Raw genomic sequence first — 20,557 nt, forward strand, 5'->3', positions numbered from 1 at the left:
AATGTTCATGTATGTTTCAGTCCTACAGTCCCAGGATATCTGCCATCTTAGGTTGTCGAGGCAAGTGCCAATCCTCACCCCCGCCTCAATGCTTATATGTAATCTATTTACTAGATCATCAGTTTTTTTCTTTATTTCATTCTTTTAAAAAATAGATGCCCTTTAACATCACTTTAATTTCATCATATATGTCTATATCTATATATTTATATCTCTGTTCTTCCCAGCTCATTCAGAGGTTATCACTCTGAATCTTTATCAAATTAAAAAAAAATAAAGGCTTAGCAGGAAGCCCTTTGTCAGAAGACCTGTGTTCAAATTTTACATCCAACCCTTGCTACCTATGTGATTTGGAGCAAGTCACTTCTCTAGCCCTTTCTCAGAAATGAAAGGGCTGGATTATTGTGAGCTCCTAGAGAGCAGGGGTTATTATTATTATTTTCACTTTTCTTAGTATTCCCAGGACTTAGAGCAGGGACCCTTCTAGCTCTGGATTCATGAATGGAGTATGATAGCATACATAACATTCCATACCTATAACCCTCTTCTTCAAGGGAGGGGTCACTTATATTTAAGCAGTATTACTATTATCCACTACAGCTTAAAAATTCTTTGAAGGCAGGGACTCTTTTATTCTCTAACCTCACAGCCTCGCACGTTGAACGTCCTTAATATGTTTGCTGAATGAGTTGCATTAGAATTACACTTACTAATAATAAAGAATGTTTGTTGACAATGAATGAAACTACCGGTGACGTGGGTCCGAAGGCAGAGTGGGTGTGTATCTCTTCACTCTGAAGGGCTTCAGGGCTTCAGAAGTACTGGAGACCAAGTCTGGGCAAGTCTTCAGGGGTGGAGCGAGCCCAGAGCGAGGCTGAAACTGATTGGTATCTGGGACGCCGGAGGTGGGCGTGGGTGGGTTCGGCCTCCGCGCTGGCCTAGGCGGGGAAGGAAGGTTAGGGGGACGGGCCAGAGGCGGGCATTAGCCGCGCCCCTCGCAGGCGGAGAGAGGCCAAACTTGCTGCATTGCAGCCGCCTCGGCGCCGCTCCACTCCTCCCGGATAACAATGGCGACTCCGAGCCCGAGCGGCGGCAGCGGGAGCGGCTCTCCCGGCGCCGTGGGGCCCCCAGGGCCAGGCCACACGGCCGTCAGCAGCATGCAGGGTAAGAAGCTCCTCCTCGCCCCGCCCCAAGACCCCCGCGAGCTGCCAGTGGTGGCCAAGGCCTCGCTCTCTGCCCCCCTCCTTCCCCACCCCGCACCTCCCCTCCCCCGCCGCGGGCTTTCCTGGCCTAGTAGGCACGGCTCTTGGGCCTGGTTGTCCCGGCGGCCCCAGAGTTTCCTCCCGAAACCTCGGCCTTGCGGCTCCCGCCTCTCCTGGAGCCTCCCCCTGGCCCCGACACGGGACGGCTTCTGCCTCACCTGGCATCCCGGCTGCTTAGGCCCCTGAGCAATCAGTGCCCTCAGCAGTGCCCTCCAACCTGGTGATGGTTCGGTACCCCTCCTCCCTCCGCCCCCGGGAGGACGAAGGCTAGGAGGAGGAAGAGGAAGAGGAAGGCCACGCTAAGATCCTAGCTGCCTTTCCCTTTGTAACTCTCCTTAGAACAAATGCTTCATGACTTTGGAGTGAATTGGGTTTTTGGTTGGGGGTGGTGGGAGGGGGAATAGAGCCTAGTTTCACGCTTACCCAGGACCTGTCCCTGGTAATGAGGTGCGAAGGTATTTTTTGGGTTTTGTTTTCTTTTTTGGTTGTGGTGGCAGCCCCTTCCTTGCAGGCCTTTTTGCTTGAACTTGGATATTAGAAAATGGGAAACTTTATTTAAACCAAAGAACACAAACATATGCATTGTTATGACACTGCCTCTCCTGTAGTCTCCTAGCTTTTGAAAACATCTTTGAAGAAGGTGTTTTTTGTTTGTTTGTTTTTGGCCACGTTAACCGATCTTAAAAGATGTAGAAATAGATTTAAGTCATACCTCAGACCAATATTAGCTGTAGGACCATGGGCAAGGCGGTTAACCAATTAGTGCCCCTGACGATTCTCTTAAAATTACAAACTACAGGTGAATTGCTAGGGTGAAATCACAAGTCTTGATCCTCCTTCCACCCTCGAAAGCCACCTCCCTTCCACTCCCCCCCCCCCGAAAAAGTCTGAAGCCTTTGACAGAATTCATCATTTTAATACTACATGCTTGGGGTTTGGGAGCTATTAAATGCAGGAGGTGTGTTTTGTGTAGCCTTAGAAATCTGTGATAACTTTTTACACTCTTCTTTCGTCGAATGAACAGAACCAGAGGGACAGTACTATGTTAACCAATATTGACTGTTGTGACATTTGGCTTGCTCTCTTGAAAGAGTTGGTTAATTGGTCAATAAACACTTATTATTTAGTCTTACCTGCCAGTCATTGTGCTAAGAAAGGCAGTCCCAAGTCCCAGCTCTAGGACCTCACAATCTAAATGGGTAAGACAAAACACAGTTGTGTTTGTATGCAACTGTGTGCAAACAAGATGGATACAGGATAAATTAGAAATAATCATCAGAGGAAAGGAACCAGTCAATATTAAAAGGGATCAAGGAAAGACTTCTTTTAGAAAGTGATATTTCAGCTGGAAGTTAAGGGAAGCCAGGAATAGTAGGAGTTGGAGAGAAGAGGGAGAGCATTCAATCTGGACAGTAGAGATTCCTATACTTGTTAACTTATGTCTGTCAAACAGAAGTACACTATTCTGTGGGTTTATTTTGATATTCAGACATCAATATTCCTATTTCTTCCATCAGTATATATAGATCGTGACACATCTATATCTTTTAATACTGTGTGATTCTTGTTTATGTTCTATAGATCCTCCACAAGGGATCTGTCTTGCCTGCCAGAGGGATTCTTTGGGGCCTTTAAAATGTTATGGCTGTCATTAGCATTTGGGCTAACTGTTGGTTATCCTTCCCTGTCAGTACTTGACACACTAACCTTTTTTGGATCATATATCTCCTTGATGATATCGCTTAGGCAATTTTTTTTTTAGGCATGTCATACAGCCTACTTGGATTAGCCGTCTGTGTTGGATAACGTTTCTTTTCCTCTGTGGCAATACATTCTAATTGGGGAAAAAATTCAAATGTCAATGAGTTAAATAAGACAAATTATTATAAAGTGTCAAATGAAATCTAGAGGCAGCATGGTGTAGTGCAAAGAATGCTGAACTTGGAGTCAAGTCCTGGAGTTCATATTTCATCTCTGCCATTTCTTCCTGTGTGACCTTGGGCAAGTCACTAAAACTTCAGTTTTCTCATCTGTAAAATGTGGGGTGGGGATGTTGGACTAGATTACCCCAAGGTCCTTTCCATGCCTAGGTCTGTGAACCTTTAAATCAGTGGTGTCAAACTCAAATAGGGATGGGGGCCCAATAAACTATATATAAGAATTCTTTATGTTTATTGTATTTTTATTTATTTTATTAAATATTTCCAATTATATTTTATCTGGTTCAAGTTGCATTGAGGAGGGCCTGCATTTTGACACCTTTGCTTTAAGGATTCATAAAACCTTGCCTTTATTTATACTATTCACTTAACTCTTAACATCTTGAAAGACCAAACAGTCCCTGAGAGACCTTTGAGAACTGCTTATGAGTGTTCTGCTGTTTTAATTTAAGAAGACATAATTATAAAAAAAATTATCAAATGAAGCATTTCCTGTAAAGTACCTAGTCCCAGAAGTGTCTAGGAAGTAGCAGGACATTGGTGAAGGTGTGTGGAAAGAGCATTGGATTTGGAGTCAGAGGACCTGGGTTTAAATTCTAACTCTGTTATTTTGTGCCTTGTGATAATTATTTAAATTCAACAAACATTTAAGTGTCTGTGTGCCATGAAAGCACTGTGTTAGTCACTAGGGATACAAAAACAAAGATAAAACAGCCTTTACTCTTTTTTTTTTTGCCTTTTGGAGGGCAATTGGGGTTAAGTAACTTGCCCAAGGTTACATGGCTAGTTTTTTTGTGTGGGTATTAAGTGTCTGAGGTTGGAAATGAACTCTGGTTCTCCTGACTCTTGGGCTGGCGATTTACTCACTTCGACACCTAAGCCACCCCCTAAACAGCCTTTATTCTTAAGGAGGGGGGAGGCAGCTAGGTGACTCAGTGGATAGAGGACTGGGCCTGGGGTCAGGTAGACCTGAGTTAATATCCTGGCCTCAGACAATAGCTGTATGACACTGGGCAAGTCACATAGCTTCTGTTTGCCTTAATCCATGGTAGAAAGAAATGGCAAACCACTCCAGTATTTTTGCCAAGAAAAATCCCATGGACAGTATGGTCCATGTGGTCATAAAGAATAGGACTTAACTGAACAAAAACTCTTAAGGGGCATTTTACTGAGGTTTTATATATATAAATCTTTATAATAGTGCCTTCAAACTCAGATTCTGCGATACTGTGAATCAAGCTTTCATTGTCTACTATATGTTAGATGCTAAGGATATAAGCTTACATTTCATGAAGGGGGGAAAACATTATGTATACATATAAGTATATATAAAATAAATAACAAGGTAATTTGGGAGCTGTAGGTAATACCTGTCATCATCAGAAAAGGACTTGTGTGGGAAGAGCACTTGGGCTGAGTTTTTGAACTAGGGATTCTGAGAGGTGCAGATGAGAAGGGAGTCCAGTCTAATTGGGAGACAGCCTGTGCAAAGGCAAGGGATGTGAGAGATGGAGTGTGCATCAGGAATACCAATTTGACTGAAGTTCATGTAGGAAGGAGCACATGAGCTGAGCCTTGAATGATTCTAAGAATTCTAAGAGGCAGAAAGAAGTGCTTTTTAGGCATAGAGGACTATCTGAAAAGGCAAAAGCTTGAAGGTGGCATATTGAATTTTGCGAACAGTTGTTCTGTCAATTTGGCTGGAATATAAAGTGCATGAAGAAGAATATGCAACAATTCTGGAAAAATAGGTGGAATCCAGTTTGTGAAGGGCATTAAAATCTGAGCTAAAGAGTTTTTATTTTTCGCAGAGGTAATAGTGAGTCACAAAAAATTTTTGAGTAGGGAGTGACATGGGCACACTTGTGTCTGAAAAATCTTAATTTAGCTGCGATATGAAGGCTGGATTGGCATCAAGATTAGAAGACAATATGTTATGGAATTGATTAAATATAGAGTCAACACTGGAAAGAAATGTGTAGTGGTGATAGATTTAAAGAATTGGTACAGTGAAAAGAACACTGCTTTTGGAGTCAGAGACAAATTGGCAGGCTATTGCAATAGTCTCCTTGTAGTTAGGGTGATGAATGTTGGTAGAGAGAAGGGGATGGTTATGAGAGATGGTAGAATCAAATAGATTTAGCAGTTGATTGGATTGTGGGGATAAGGAAAAAGGAAGAGTTGAGGATAGATGATTTTTCCTTTGGAAACCTGGGTGACCAGAAGGATGATGGTCACTCAAGCAGAAATAGTGAAGTCTGGAGGAGGGAACAGTTTGGGGATAGATAATGAGTTCCATTTTGGAGGTGTTGAATTTGAGATTTCTAGGCTTCAGTATCCTCCTATAAAATGAGGATGTTGGATTAGATCATTTTTAAGGCCATTTAAAAATGTTTTTATCTTTTGGTTCTTTTTAATTTGACAAAGAATAATTATAGGATCAAATGCCTGTTTACATGCAATATATCCTTCCACCAAAACTTTCTCCCAGAATGGGAGTGGGGTGGGATGGTGAGGCTTGCTTTTTGAGACTATTTAGTTTTTCCATATATCTGGATTATTTCTAGTCCTGATGGATCAACTCAATTTAATTATTGTTTATTAAGTGTCTGCCACGTTCAGAATATTGTACAGGAGTCAAGCACTTACAAAATATAATAGTTACTTGCCTTTACTGTGGTGGATCATAGATTTAGAACTGGAAAGGACATTATAGGTGTAATTTCTTCATTTGACAGTTGGGTTCCTATATACTAATAATAATACAGTATAAATCTAGGGAGACTGCACTGCCTAAGTAAATATGGGAAAGCTAGGAAATAAGTCGAACCTAGATGAGCCCTAAAGAAGATCAGAGATTCTGAAAGGTGGGATGAGGACAGAGTACATTCCAGGAATGGGGGACAAAATGTACTTCTAGAGGGAGGTAATATGCTGAATTTAGAATTCTTAGTAGTCCAGTTTTGCTTGGTCTTAGAATCTGTGAAAGAAAAGTGAAATGAAACTGGAAAGGTAAGCTGGAACCTGATTGTGTAAGGCCTTAATGCCAAGTTGAGGATTTTATTTTACCCCTGAGAAAAAGTAGGGAGACATTTTAAATTGCAATTTGGGAATGGGCATGGTCAGACCTATTACTTAGGAAGATTATTTTTGCTAGCTGTATGAGGGGTGCGCAGCATGATGTAGTGCATTAGGTTTGGAGTTAGGAAAACCTGGGTTCAGGCATATTTGCTAGCTCTGTTACCTTGGGCAATCAGCTTAAGCTTTCTGTGCTTTATTTATCTTGTCTGTAAAATGAAAGGGTTTAGCCTCTATTTGTGATCCTGAAGATGAATTGGAAAGGGGATATTATGGAAGCAGGGACTTTGATTAGGAGGCATTGTAAAAGGTGATGAGGGCCTGAGTTAAAGTGGTAGCTGTTAGCAGAAGGGAGGGGTGTAGGTGTCAAGTTTTACCTCCACAACTCCTTAGACATTGGGGTGAGGGAAATGTTTGTTGACTGATGGTACATTACTTGCTAAGTGCTTCTTGGTTGAATGACTGGAGATTGAGAAAGAGAAGGTAGACAGGTAAGAGAAGAAATTGGGAAGTAAGTACTTACTTTGTGCTAAACACTATGCTGAGCCCTTTTCAGATATTATTTCATTTGATCCTCACAACAACTCTGTGAGATAAGTGTGATCCCTGTTTTACAGGGAAGGAAACTGAGAGAGGTTAAGTGAATTTACTCAGGGTTATACAGCCAACAAGTGACTGAGGTTGGATTTCAATGTAGGTCTTCCTGTCTCTAGGCCTAGTGCTTTATCCACCTAGCTGCATCTGCTGATGAGAACTATAGCAGTTAAGAGATGATTGGTAACTTTTTGAGGGAAAAAAGTTTTATTTGAGACGATGGGGTCTAATCCAGATTGCAAGGTTTTAAAAGTACTAAGAGGGGAAGAATTTAAGGCAAAGAGTGTAGAAAACTTTTTCCAGGGATTAGGACACTGTGAAAGGGAGAAGAGATAGGTTGATAAAGTGAGGGGATGGCAAGATCAAATGAAATTTTTTTAATCTTGGGAAGAACTGGGCATATTTGTAAGCACCAGGAAATAAAAAACTTGATAAAAGGAAAAATTGAGGATTTGAGAGAGGGAATGTGCCAAAGAGGAGGGATGAAAGAAAATATTGGCAAGAGAAGGGTTATACCTCCTTCTAGAGACTAGAAAAGGAGGATTGAATGGAGAACAATGTACTATGATTTTGTGGTATGAATTTAGGGAAAATTGGGAGTTCATAGTAGATTGCTTTATTTTCCAAGTAAATTAGGTGATGAGGTCGTCTGTTGGGAGGGAATAGTGATAGAATTGTGTGGGCGACTTGAGAAGAGAATATTTGTAACAGCTGTTTAGAAGAGTTGATTGTGGTAGGGAGAGATTAAAAGGATTGCCCCACAGCTGTTAGGGCCTAGTTGAGATTAGTTTACATAACTTTTTAGAAGTCCTAGTCAGCAAGTTTATGTAACTTTTTTCATCAGGTTTAGTAGCCAGGAAGAGAGAAGGAGGTAGGTAGGTCTAAACCAGGGTTGGGGTTTATCAAGGTATTATTAGCTGGCTTTGTGTTTTACCAAAGACACTTAATAGTTGTGTGAACTTGGGCAAATAGATTAAATTGTATTAATCTCAGTTTCCTTGCATGTAAAATGGAGATGAGAATACCATCTGTCTCTTTTGCTGGTTGAGAAGAATAAATGAGATAATGTATATAAAGTGCTTTGCAAATCTTGCTGCCTTTATTAATGTGAACTATTATTAATCAAGCAAGGGCATCGAGTTTAGAAGACATTAGATCATGTAACTGAATAAAGTCAAGACTGGAAAGAGATGAGTAGGAGTAATTGAGTTAGAGAATTGGTACAGTGAGTCAGAGAACCTGAAATTGAATCATGTCTCCTTAAGTGTGTGACATTAGACATGTAGTAAACCTCATGGGACCTCAGGTTTTTAATCTGTAAAATGAAGGAGTTGAACTAGAAGACCTCTAAAGTTCCTTCCATCTTTAAATCTATGATTTTGGAAGTTACTGTGATGACAAAGAATACATTTAGGACAGGCGGTTAATTTATAATTGAAAAGAGAAATTTCAGAATTTTGGATCATGAACATAGCACAGTTATGGATGATGGTGAGATCTAGGAGGTAATTATCTTTACAGGTGGAGTGATCTAGATATGAGGTTTTATTCTGAAGCTGGTGTATGCATTCTGAATCATACACTAATTATTAAAAATAGGAATGTTTAAGAAATTGCTTTTGATATCATTTCTTTGCCTGAAGGAAATTATGAATATAGAGTAATCATAATTTAATTTGTAAAACCCAGCCTATTGATTTAGGTTAATATTATGACTATACTTCTGTAGTCTTTGTCTGCTAAGAACTTCTCTGGGCATCTGATCAGATTTCATGTACTGAGAGTAGTTTTTGACTATACTGTGACCCTCTACCCCTTACTATTTTATCTGTTCCTATTTGCCACTATATTTTAAAAATCTGTTTCTGGTGATTTTCTGAGTGGAATGTGAATATGATGCTACTAGGAATACTACTTTTAGATTTGAACTAACCTTCACTTATGTTTTGGAGACAACCCTAAAACTATAATACAAAGGTAGTAGTATACTTCAGGAGAATACACATATGCGTGTATACATAATATTACAGTCTTTTATATGTATATATGTACACATATACACATTAACATTTTATTTTATTTTTCTTATTTTTTGCTTTTTGGAGGGCAATTGGGGTTAAGTGACTTTCCCAAAGTCACACAGCTAGTTTTTGTGTTAAGTGTCTGAGGCCAGATTTGAACTCAGGTCCTCCTGACTCCAGGGCTGGTGCTCTATTCACTGTGCCACCTAGCCACCCCCACATTAACATTTTTGAGGGTATGGATTTCTGATTTCAACAGTATAGGGAACTCTTCAGATACTTTCTCTATTAACTTGAATTATGCTATCTTAGAGAGTTTTCTGGAGAATTGAGAAATTTAGTAACTTTCCCATGGTTACAAGCTATGTGTTAAGGACTTGTATGTATGTCTTCCTAATTTGAAAGTTGGCCCAACCAGTACACCACACTGCCTCTCTCTCTACAATAGCTACAATATATTGCCTAATATATTTGCACAGGAGAAGCAAATAAAGGATAGCAGAAAGATTTTTGATCAGAAAAGGAGAACTAGTTAAACACAGATAAATGATATGGCCCATATTCATTTTTCTTAGTAGTTATTCCTTATCTAATTTGTGGTGGTCATATCTGATATTCTCTGTGGTACCAGACTTGTACTATTTGGGCAATTCCCCTTCTATTTCCTATTATTCACTTTGGTCTTGTTATAGAGATAGTTTGGGACAGCTGTGTGGAGTCCAGGCAGAAAGGTAGGGTGAGGGTGAACCCATCCTGTGTTAGAAAGAGCTAGAGTGGGAGACCCAGCCATGCTTAGGAAATAGGTTTGGAGGCCTCCTACCTCTAGAATTGTGCTGTCTTGGAGATTTCACTTAATGCATCCTGACTCACTGTAGCCTTTCATTCTTGTGGAGTGCCCAGTCTTGTAGTAATTGTATATGTTGTTTTCTTGGTTAGGCTTACATCATCCTGTATTGGTTCACACAGTTCTTCCCATGTTTCTCTGAACTTCTCATGTTTGTTTCTTTTTTAATAGCGTAATATTCCATTAAAGTCTTATGTTTTATTAAAAGTCTTATATTTCTATAGACATTCCCTACTTGATGGGCTCTCATTTATTTTGGTACATATAGGATGGGTTTTTTTTGTGTGTGGTTGTCATGTTATAGTCCATGTTATACTCCATGGGGAATATAACTAGTAGTGTGATCACTGATATGAACAATTTGTTACCTTTTGTTTCATAATTCCAAAGAATTTTTGAGAAGAGTTAGACCAGCTCTATCAAGCGTGTATTAGTATGCTTGTTTTCCTATAATCTCTTCAGTATTGTCAGTCATATGGAGTATGAAGTGAAGTGTCAGGTAATTTAATTTGAATTTTTCTTTTTAGAAAAGAAAAAATATCATTTGAAGAAGTGGCCCTTTAAGTCAAAACTGTTTACATGCTCATGCAATCCCATTCCATTGTGTCTTCTGTAGCAGATCTTCCCCTCTGTCATCTTTTCTTTCAGTAGATCTTCAATCACTTTTCATCTACTGGCTGCTTGCTTCCTTACTATCTAGAAACATACCTATGTCATCCCCATCCACAGGAACCCTCACTTGATCCTGCTGTCTCTGAAATCTATGACTAAACTTGAGAATACCATCTACCAGAGAATACCAGTCTGTACTTCCACTTCCTTTCCTCATACTCTTTTCTGAACTCTCTTCAATATAGCTTCCAACATGATTCCCCCTCCCCCACAGAAAAGAAAAAGAATGAAAAGAGGGTCATTGAGGCATTTTTTAAGAATGCACCAAAGAGAACAGAAGTTTAAAAAGAATCTTTTAAGCCAGGATAGTTTTAAAAGTAACATGTTGAATTTCTTAAGTATTTTTTTTTTTTTAAAGCAATCGGGGTTAAGTAACTTGCTCAAAGTTACACGGCCAATTATTATTTCTGGGTGTGGTGCTGAGTATCTGAGCCCAGATTTGATCCAGGTTATCCCGACACTGGAGCGGGTGCTCTTACTGCTGAGCCACCTGGCCGCCCCTAAGCAATTGGGGTTAAGTAACTTGCTCAAGGTTACAGAGCCAGGTGTTTCTGGGTGGGTGCTAAGTGTCTGAGCCCAGGATTCGATCTCCAGGTCTTCTCAACACTGGAGCCGGTGCTCTTACTCACTGTGCTACCTGGCCGCCCCTCAAGTATTTTTTTTAAAGAGAATTGTAGCGTAATAGAGTCACAGTTTCACTTGTCCTCTTTTTCTGTTCTGTATATATGAAAATCTTCTCTTTTTTGGACTTTGGTAAACTTGTAATTTAAAAAATAAAGTAAAAAAAGTCAGTTGGAGGCTTTCTATTGCTCACTTGTGAGAAGCTGTTATAAGTTTTCTTTTTTTACCACAATAGTGCTAGTCTCTAAATTTTAATAACCTAGTAATCATTTTTGACTCCTTTTTTTTTTTTTTAAGCAATTGGGGTTAAGTAACTTGCCCAAGATTACATGGCCAGTTTTTTTTTTTTGTGTGTGGGTGTTAAGTATTTGAGGCCTGACCGAGTTCCTCCCGACTCTGCCTGACCCCACCGGGCTCTTACTCACTTTGCCATCTAGCAGCCCAGACTCCTTTATTTTTATTTATTTATTTTTTAACAATTATTTTTTCTTTTTATTTTCTTCTCTTCATGTATAATTTGAAGCTAGCATTAGTTTCTCAAATCTGCCACATTGTCTCCAGCAGTATTTGTCCTCTTTAATATCATTTAGAGGTAGAACCTTTATTTTAAGGAAAATGGATTTAAGGGAAATCATGCAACTTTTGTTTTCTTTTCCAAGAGCTGTTCTGAACAGCTTAATTTATTGAGAGGAGCGGCTGAAACAGCCACTCTTGTTTACATGGAATTATGGTTTTGATTGTTGTTTTTGCTCTGTATTGGAAACAAAGTTTTTTACATTATTTTCAACCAGGAGCATCTCTGTAGTTTTTCCTTTGTTGGTACTCTTGTACTTTGGCCTTATAAGCTTTGTTCTTTTTTACCTTTGAGAAAAGAATTTTTTTGATTCTTTTTAGCACAGGAGACTTTTGTGAAACAGAACAGACTATAGTGTTACTGAGAAGGGACAAATGACAAAAACAAATGGGATCCAAGTGTGAAAGGAGTGCCAATACACATTTTCCCCTGATTACAGGAGTAGTAGTCCACCACCACTGAATTCCATTCTCAGGGGGTTCAGTGAAAGCCAACCAGTCTGATGCATGTGTAGGCAGCAGTCCCATAGACTGGCACTTATAGACAGCTAAAGCCAACCCCATGAGGTTCCCAATGAGATAGACCAAGCCCTGGAGGAACTTCTGGGTTGAACTCTTTAGCATCTTGAAAGTGGCTGAAATGGCCATAAGTGCTTGAATGGCTTGCCAGGGCATCATACATACCATCATAGTGGGGAGGATGGAGATAGTGTTACCTGCCATGTACATGATGGAAAGGTTCATGGGGATCTGTTTGAGGGGACCCAGGGCAATGTCCCAGCAACACTTTTCTACCAGGATCTGGTCTGTTTCCTGCAGGCTGGTATATGGCACTTGCTTGTCCAGGTAGCCCACTGGATACATAGAATCTCCCTGGCCACCTCCCTGATCACTTCAGCCCCTGCTGCCTCCTCCGGGGCTGCTCAGCTCAATGGTCCATTTGAAACTCTGGCCTCTATTCGCCACCAAACTTGCGTGGGTTGTCATGGCAACGGCTGCCTCCTAAAGAAGCAGGCCCACACCCCGTAGCTTCTTGGGATGCACCAGGGACCCTGACCACTCTCCAGCAGTCGGACCCGACTCCTTTATTTTTAACAAAAAAGAGTCAAGAATGATTGCTAGATTATAAATTTAAGCTATCAATAGCTATGTGAAAAAATGTTAAGATTACTAATTATTCAAGAAATGAAAGTTAAAATGCTTTTGAGCCTTTATCTCTCACCCATTAGATTAGTAAAGATGACAGAAAAGAGAAATGATTAAATGGAGAAACCATGGGAAAATAGATAAATTAATGGAGCTGTGACTTGGTCCAGTCATTCTGAAAAGCAATTTGGAAGTATGCACAAAGAGTCAATTGTATAACCTAGTGATACCATTGCTAGGCCTATACCTCTAAAGAGATCAAAGAATGAGGAGAAGGATCCAAATTTCCAAAAATATTTATAGCAGCTCTTTTTGTGATGAAAAAGAACTGGAAACTAAAGGGGATACCTATCAGTTGGGCAATAGCCAAATGAATTATATTATGAATGTAATATAATTATTATAGCTCTATAAAAATGAGAAAAGGAACTGTTTCAGAGAAAACTGGGAAGACTTAAATGAACTGATATGCTGTGTGAAATGAGGAGAAGCAGGAGAATAGTATAGGAACTCAACACTAGCAAGGGAAAACCACTTTTCAGAATACTCATAATGAAGTATGCTTACCTGTCTTACCCATTAAGGTGATGGACTCCAAATTCATAGTGATACATATGATTCTGGACTTGGCCAATGTGGGAATATTTGTTTTTACTATGCATATGTTAAAAGGCTTTTATTTATTTTCAGTTTGGGAGTGCAGTGAGGCATAGGGATTGAGTTACTGAAAACAACAACAAAAAAAGAACTAAGTCCAAAAGGAATTACTGATAAGCATGATGGCTTTGAAAGTTAAATGTCAAGTTTATTAATTTAGTATAAAGTTAAAAAGAAAAGCAGGCTCTACATAATGTAGATTTGCAGTATCATGTACAAATCCCTCATGTTCTATAATATATGTTGAAATTCTCATTTTTATTTGGTGTTTGCTAAATTCAGAAATAAAAAAAAATTTAAATACATTTTTAAAAAGAAAAAAAGTACATTCATAAGGTGTAGAATATCTGGGGGAGTTCATGACTTATTAGGACCAGTTGAAAGAATTGAACATGTTTAACTTGGAGAAAACGAGTCAGGAGACATAATGGTCTGCACATATTTGAAGGAAGAACCAACCCTCCTGTGGAGGAGGGATTTGTCTTGTTTTTTTTGGTCCCCAGAGGGCAGAATCTAGAGTAATGATTAGAGGTTGCAAAGACCAATTCTGGCCTGATGTTAGGAAAAACTTCCTTAACAATTTAGAGCCATCCAAAAATGACATGCCTTTCTTTGAAAAGTAGTAGATTCCCCCCTTTCTTGGCTGTCTTCAAATAGAGGTTGCGACACTTTTCAGGTATGTTATAGTGAGGAATTCCTTCTTATATGGTTTGGGCTAGATGGCTATTGGGGTACCCTTTAACTCTCAAAGTCTGTGATTTTGTGAGATAAGTAGTCAGCAGGTATGAATAGTTTGTATATCAACAACTATATGAAAAAATTCTCCAAATTCAGTTCTACAAGTCTACATAGCAGTGCCAGGTGCTATGCTAAATAATGGGGATACAACAAAGGCAAAAGACAGTCCCCATTCTCAAAGAACTCATAGTCTAGTGGGGGAGACAACACATGAGCAATTATATAAAATCAAAATATAGATACAATAAATTGAAAATAATCAGTAAAATTCTCTTCCTTCTCTTTCCTCCCCACCAATGAAAGAAAAATAGTCATTGTAGCAAATAAGCATAGTCAAGCAAAGCAAGTCCATATATTTGCGATGTCCAAAAATGGATAGAAATTATTATTTATTAATCATTTTAATTAGCTTGTAAAAAAAACTAGGAGTTGCTCTGGAAAATGAAGTATTTGACAAATATTAAAACAGGAAGTTATAATAATGCTGATATTTCATATCTTAGGCACCAGAATTAACTTACAATAAATCTACCACGAATCCATTCCTTCTTCCCTTAACCCCTTCAGGTCTAAACAGCAGAGTAGGTAGCTGAAAATGTGACACATTCTTTTATAACAAGAGCCTCAGATTTGACTTTCAGTGATAGGTTTCCCAAACCTTTTCACCCTGATCTGAGCCCTTTACCAACATTAAATAAGAAGATCAGATTTTAAAATTTTATTTTTTCTGCCATAAAACAAATGTTTTCCTGTTTAGGGTAAGACAAGGAATCAAAATGTATTGAATTTTTTTAGATTTTTTCTTTTTTTACTTTTAGATTTAAACTTATAGTGTGTTTTTGTTGGCCAACTTAAGAATCAGAAAGTGAGACTTAACCAGTCTTAGTTTCTTTTATTTTTCTAAGGTAAGTGAAATGAAAACCAGAGCAAATAACAATTATCAACGAATATTTACTAAGCACCTACTTTGTGATAGGCTTTGTTCTAGAAATTGGGGATATGAATACAAGGATCTTACATTCTTTTTTTTTTTTTTTTGCCTTTTGGAGGACAGTTGGGGTTAAGTAACTTGCCCAAGGTTACATGGCTAGTTTTGTGTGTGTGTGTGTGTGGGTGTGGGTGTTAAGTGTCTGAGGCCTGAACGGAACTAGGGTTGTCCTGACTCCAGGGCCGGCATTTTACTCACTGCACCACCTAGCCACCCCAGGATGAGAGACAACAGGTTCATATATAAGCTTATACTAAATAAATATTAAGAGAAGGTGCTAGCTGTTTTTGGGTTCAACAAAAGCCTTAGGTAGAAGTGGGTGCTTGAGGTACGCTGTTAAGGAAAGGAGGGATTCTATGAAGTTGATGTGAGAAGAAAGTTCATTCTAGGTAAGGGGAACAGCCAAAGGCACTGAGATGGAAGATGGAATATCATGAATAAGGAAAATAGAGATGGCCAGTTTGGCTATGTAACAGAGTTCAGAAGGGGGGAATAATGTACACTAAGTATAGAAACCTAGAGCAGTTGTGAAGGGCTTCAAAATCTACAGAGAAGTTAATATTTTATTCTAGAGGCCATGGAAAGCCACTGGATTTGATTGAATTTTGCTGGGGTAAAGGAGGGGTGTTATATAGTCAAATCCACACAAAGAAAATAACTTTTGTCATCTGTGTGTAGAATGGACTGGAATAGGGAGATAATGAAGGGAACCTAGAAGTGTGACATCTTTTACACTATACTGCAAAGTAGTAATTCTCAAAGCAATTTGGTATTGGTAAAAAAAAAAATAGAAATCAGTTTGTACAATAGATTAACTACACTACACATTACTGAAGCAAATTAATTTAGCACCAAAGTATTTGATAAATACAAAGGCCTCAACTACTGGAATAAAGACTCAGTGTTTGGGAAAATTGGACTGTAGCATGGAAAAAATTAGATTTAGACCAACACATTATATCCAAATAAACTCCATATGGATACATAATTTAGATGTAGATTTAAAGGTCATGTCATAAATATAATAAAGACACAGAAAAAAATAACTATTGGAGCTATGAATTGAAGAAAAGTTAATGAGCAAAGAAGAAATAAGCAGACTACAGAAGATAAAATGTATAATTTTGATCACATAAAATTAAGTTTTTATACCAACAAATCCTGTAAAGAGAAGATCAAAAAAGAAATCTGGGGTGGAGAATGAGGAATAAACTTTTCTTTGATAAAGGTATCACTTCTAAGATAATATAAAGAACTCATTCAAATATTTGAGCTGTTTCCCAAATGATAGTTTAAGGATGTGAACAGACACTTTTCAAGGGGTGAAACCCAGGTTATCTGTACAATGCTCCAGTTACTAATAATTAGAAAAAAATATATTAAAACAATTTTGAACTTCTGCCTCATACCCATCACATTTGGAAACAGAGTTCTGTGGGGAAAACAGGCAAAGTAATGTACTGTTAGTAAACCTGGGAATGGGTAAAACTATTCTGGAAAGCAGTTTGTAATTATACACAGAAAGTTACAAAACAGTACATGCCTTTTGACGCAGACATATCACTATTAGGGTACTACAAAAAAGGTCAAAGAAAAAGTAAAAGGTCCTTTGTATATAAGAATATGTCTAGCAGGTTTTCTTTCTTTTTTTTTGGTGGCAAAAAATAAAACAAAACCCTGGAAACTTTTATGCCTGTCATTGAGGAATGGCTGGATAATTTGTGGTATGTGAATGTGATGGAATGTGTGCCATAAGAAATTTAAAAATAGATGATTTCAAAGGGAGATGGAAGGATTTGTATGAACTGATGCAGAGTGAAGTAAGCAGAAGCAGAACGGTTTCTGCTATGACATCAGTACTGTAAAAATGAACAATTTTGAAGACTAAAAATTTTTATTTATTTATTTTTAGTTTTCAACATTCACTTCCATAACTTTTACATTTTCTCTGCCTTCCCCCCCCAGGATAGCATGCATTCTGATATAGGCTCTACATATACATTCTTATTAAACGTATTTTCACATTAATCATGTTAGAAGAATTAGAACGAATGGGAGGAACCATGAGAAAGAAAAACTCAAAGCCTAAAAAGAGAGCAAATACTATGCTTTGATCTGCATTCAGACTCCATATTGCTTTCTCTGGCTGTGGAAAACATTTTCCATCATGAGTCTTTTGGAATTGTCTTAGGGCCTTGCATTGTTGAGAAGAGCTAATTCTATCAAAGTCAGTCTTCGCATTATGTAACTGCTACTGTGTACATTATTCTCCTGATTCTGCTCACTTCACTCAGTATCAGTTCATATGAGTCTTGCCAGATTTTTCTGAAGTCTGCCAGCTCATCATTTCTTATAACACAATAGTATTTCATTACATTCATATACTACAACTTGTTTAGCCATTCCCCAGTTGATGGGCATTTCCTCAATTTCCAGTTCTTGGCCACTACAAAGAGAACTGCTAGAAATATTTTTGTACATGTGGGTCATTTTTCTATTTTAATGATCTCTTTGGGATGTAGCCCTAGAAGTGGTATTACTGGGTCAAAGGGTGTGCACATTTTTATAGCCCTTTGGTCATAGTTCCAAATTGCTCTCCAGAATGGTTGGTTCAGCTCACAGCTCCACCACCAATGAATAGGTGTTCCAACATTCCCACATCCTCTCTAACATTTATTGTTTTCCTGTTTTGCCACGTTAGCCAACCTGATAGGTGTGGTGTGTTACCTCAGAGTGTTTTGATTTGCATCTCTCTACTCAATAGTGATTTAGAGTATTTTTTTCATATGACTATAGATTGCTTTAATTTCTTTCTCTGAAAACTGCCTTTTCATATTCTTCAACCATTTGGGGAATGATGAAGACTTTTATAATGATGATGAAGACTTTTATAAACTGATGAACAATGAAATGAGCAGAACCAGGAAAACAGTACAGTCACAACATTGTAAAGATAAACATCTTTGAAAGGCCTAACTCTGATAAGTATAATTACCATTGACTGTATTAATGAATTATATACTATATACCTCCTAACAGAGAGATGATAGATTTAGGGTACAGAATGAGACAGCTGTTTAAAATTTTATTTATTTATTTGTTTTTAGTTTTTAGTGTTTGCTTCTATAAGATTTTGAGTTCTAAATTTTCTCCCCCTCCCTACTTCCCCAAGATGGCACGCAATCTGATATAGATTATATGTGCACAATCATATTAAAGATATTTCCACATTAGTCATGTTGTAATGAAGAATTAGAACCAAAGGGAAAAAACCGTAAGATAGAAGAAACAAAAAAAAAAAAGAAAAGGAAAATAGTAAGCTTTAGATGAGACAGATTTTTGTATATAGCCCAAAAGGGAATTTGTTTTACTTGACAGTACATATTTGTTGCAAGGAATTGTTTTTTTTTCTCTTTATTTTTTTCAGTAAAGTGGAGGGTGGGAAGAGAGAAAATAAGTTTCTGTTAATTTAAAAAAAACACAATAAAGAGGCAGGGGTTCTACAAACAATTCCTCATACTACAGGTGTGGAATGTTGCATGCATTTTCAGATATGGTTAGTTTTGCTTAATTTGTTTACTTTGTTATAAAACAGAGACCTCTTAAAGAATGTGGGGTTAAAAAGGGAAAGGGAAATCATTATCATTATCTCACATAGTAAAAATCTTTATCTCATATAATAGAGGAACTTCTATTAGATGAAAAGTGTTTAGGCATGGATGAAAGAGAGAAGTATTTTGTGAAATGAGCCAAAGATAGAACACAACTACACACAGGCCACCTCCCTCCAATGCCTCCAAAGATCAAAGTACATTTCATTGAAAGGGAAAATAAAATAGGAAGAGGCAGAGAGGGCAGAGGCGTTATGTGTTGAGAGGGAGGACAGGATAACTAGGGAAGGCAGTGGTTATAAGCAAATAAATTCCAACAACCTGTGCACATCAAGGGGAAATTTAAAGTAAATGAAGAGAGTGAAAACCTAGCATGATGGGTAGGGCAAAAGGAAGAGAAAATGGACAATGCTATGGAAATAGACTGCTTCATGTATAGATCACACCTGTTAGGCAAACTTCTTTTTTTCTACATTCTTATTGTAGAGAGGAAGCTGGAACAAAGAAGAAAAGAGTACAAGAGGACAAAATGGAATGAAATACGTAATTATTATAATGTGAACTTGAATGGGATGAGCTTACTCATAAAATGGAAAAAGATAGAAGAATGGATTAGAAAGCAGTCTCTAACAGTGTTGCTTACAAAAAAAATTACACTGGAAACAAAAATTCACAGAGTTAAAATGAGGGGCAAAAGAAAAATCTCTCTTTGATTAATACTTGCTTCTAAAGAGCAAGGAGTAGCAAACATGATTTCACATAAGGCTGTAATAAATGTAATTACAATAAAAAGAGATAAGCATGGAATCTATATTTGTGCTTGCTTAAAGGCACCGCAGATCAACATCAGTACTTAACATATATGCACAAAATAGTATAGCATCTACATACTTGAAAGGAAAGGTAATAGAATCTGAGGGAGAAAAAGATAGACTATTCTTGGGAGGGACTTCAATGTATACCTTTCAGACCTACATAAATCTAATTAAGATATATAAGAAAGAAGTTAAGGACCTGAATAGAAATTTAGAAAATTTAGATGATAGCTCTCTGGTGATTACTAAATGGGCACAGAAATGAGCGTACATATTTTTCAGCCATACAAGGCCCCTTTACAATTGACCCAGCATTAGGTCATAAAAATCTTACCAGAAACTCACAGAAGCAAATACTAAACCCATTATTTACTGATAATGGTGCAAAAATTTTATATTTAATAAAAGTCTTTTAAAGAAAAAAATTAATTGGAGGCCAAATTTTAATCCTAAAGAACTGATGGGTCAAAGAACAAACCATAGAAACAAAAAATTTCATCAAAGTAAACTATGATGAGAATACATAATTTGAAATAGTCCTTTTGGGATACAACTAACACAGTCATTAGGGAAAATTTTGTATCTTTTAATACTTTTATCAACAAAATAGAAAGACAGATAATTGAATTGGGGCAGTTGATTAATACAATAGAAAACAAAGATGCCATTGAATTGATAAAACCAGGAGTATAAAAAAATCCATAATAAATGAACATTTACCTTATATGATTTTATTTTATTTTGTATTTTATTTTTTCCCACTTACATGTAAAAACAATTTTTAACATTCATTTTTAAAACTTTTGAGTTCCAAATTCTCTCCCTTCCTCTCTCCTCTTCCCCACATTAAGTAGGCAAACAATTTGATATAGGTTATACATGTGTAATCATGCAAACCATATTCATAATAGTCATGTTGTGAAAGAAAACATAGAAAAGAAAAATAAAATTAAATTATGCTTCAATCTGCATTCAGAAGCCACCAGTTTTTTCTCAG

The 20,557-nt window shown here is 37.6% G+C and overlaps 1 protein-coding gene and 1 pseudogene across 3 annotated transcripts in view; one reads left to right on the forward strand and one right to left on the reverse strand.

The window, feature by feature from the left end:
- Positions 1–965: 965 nt before the first annotated feature.
- MAP2K4 (mitogen-activated protein kinase kinase 4) overlaps positions 966–20,557 on the forward strand; it is a 182,691-nt gene continuing 163,099 nt past the window's right edge. Inside the window, exon 1 of one of the 3 annotated variants that reach the window (XM_069076805.1) lies at positions 966–1,164. In XM_069076805.1, coding sequence (XP_068932906.1) covers positions 1,068–1,164 — 97 coding nt within the window. In that variant the 5' untranslated portion in view covers positions 966–1,067. The remainder of the gene's footprint in view (positions 1,165–20,557) is intronic. The other 2 variants (XM_069076802.1, XM_069076803.1) reach the window with 2 other exon arrangements.
- LOC138152712 (ER membrane protein complex subunit 4 pseudogene) lies at positions 11,693–13,100 on the reverse strand (annotated as a pseudogene).

The sequence above is a fragment of the Petaurus breviceps genome, unplaced genomic scaffold, assembly GCF_028583685.1.
Source record: "Petaurus breviceps papuanus isolate PSGF00001 unplaced genomic scaffold, PetGlider_PUasm1.0 90925, whole genome shotgun sequence".
NCBI classification, from domain to species: Eukaryota; Metazoa; Chordata; class Mammalia; order Diprotodontia; family Petauridae; genus Petaurus; species Petaurus breviceps.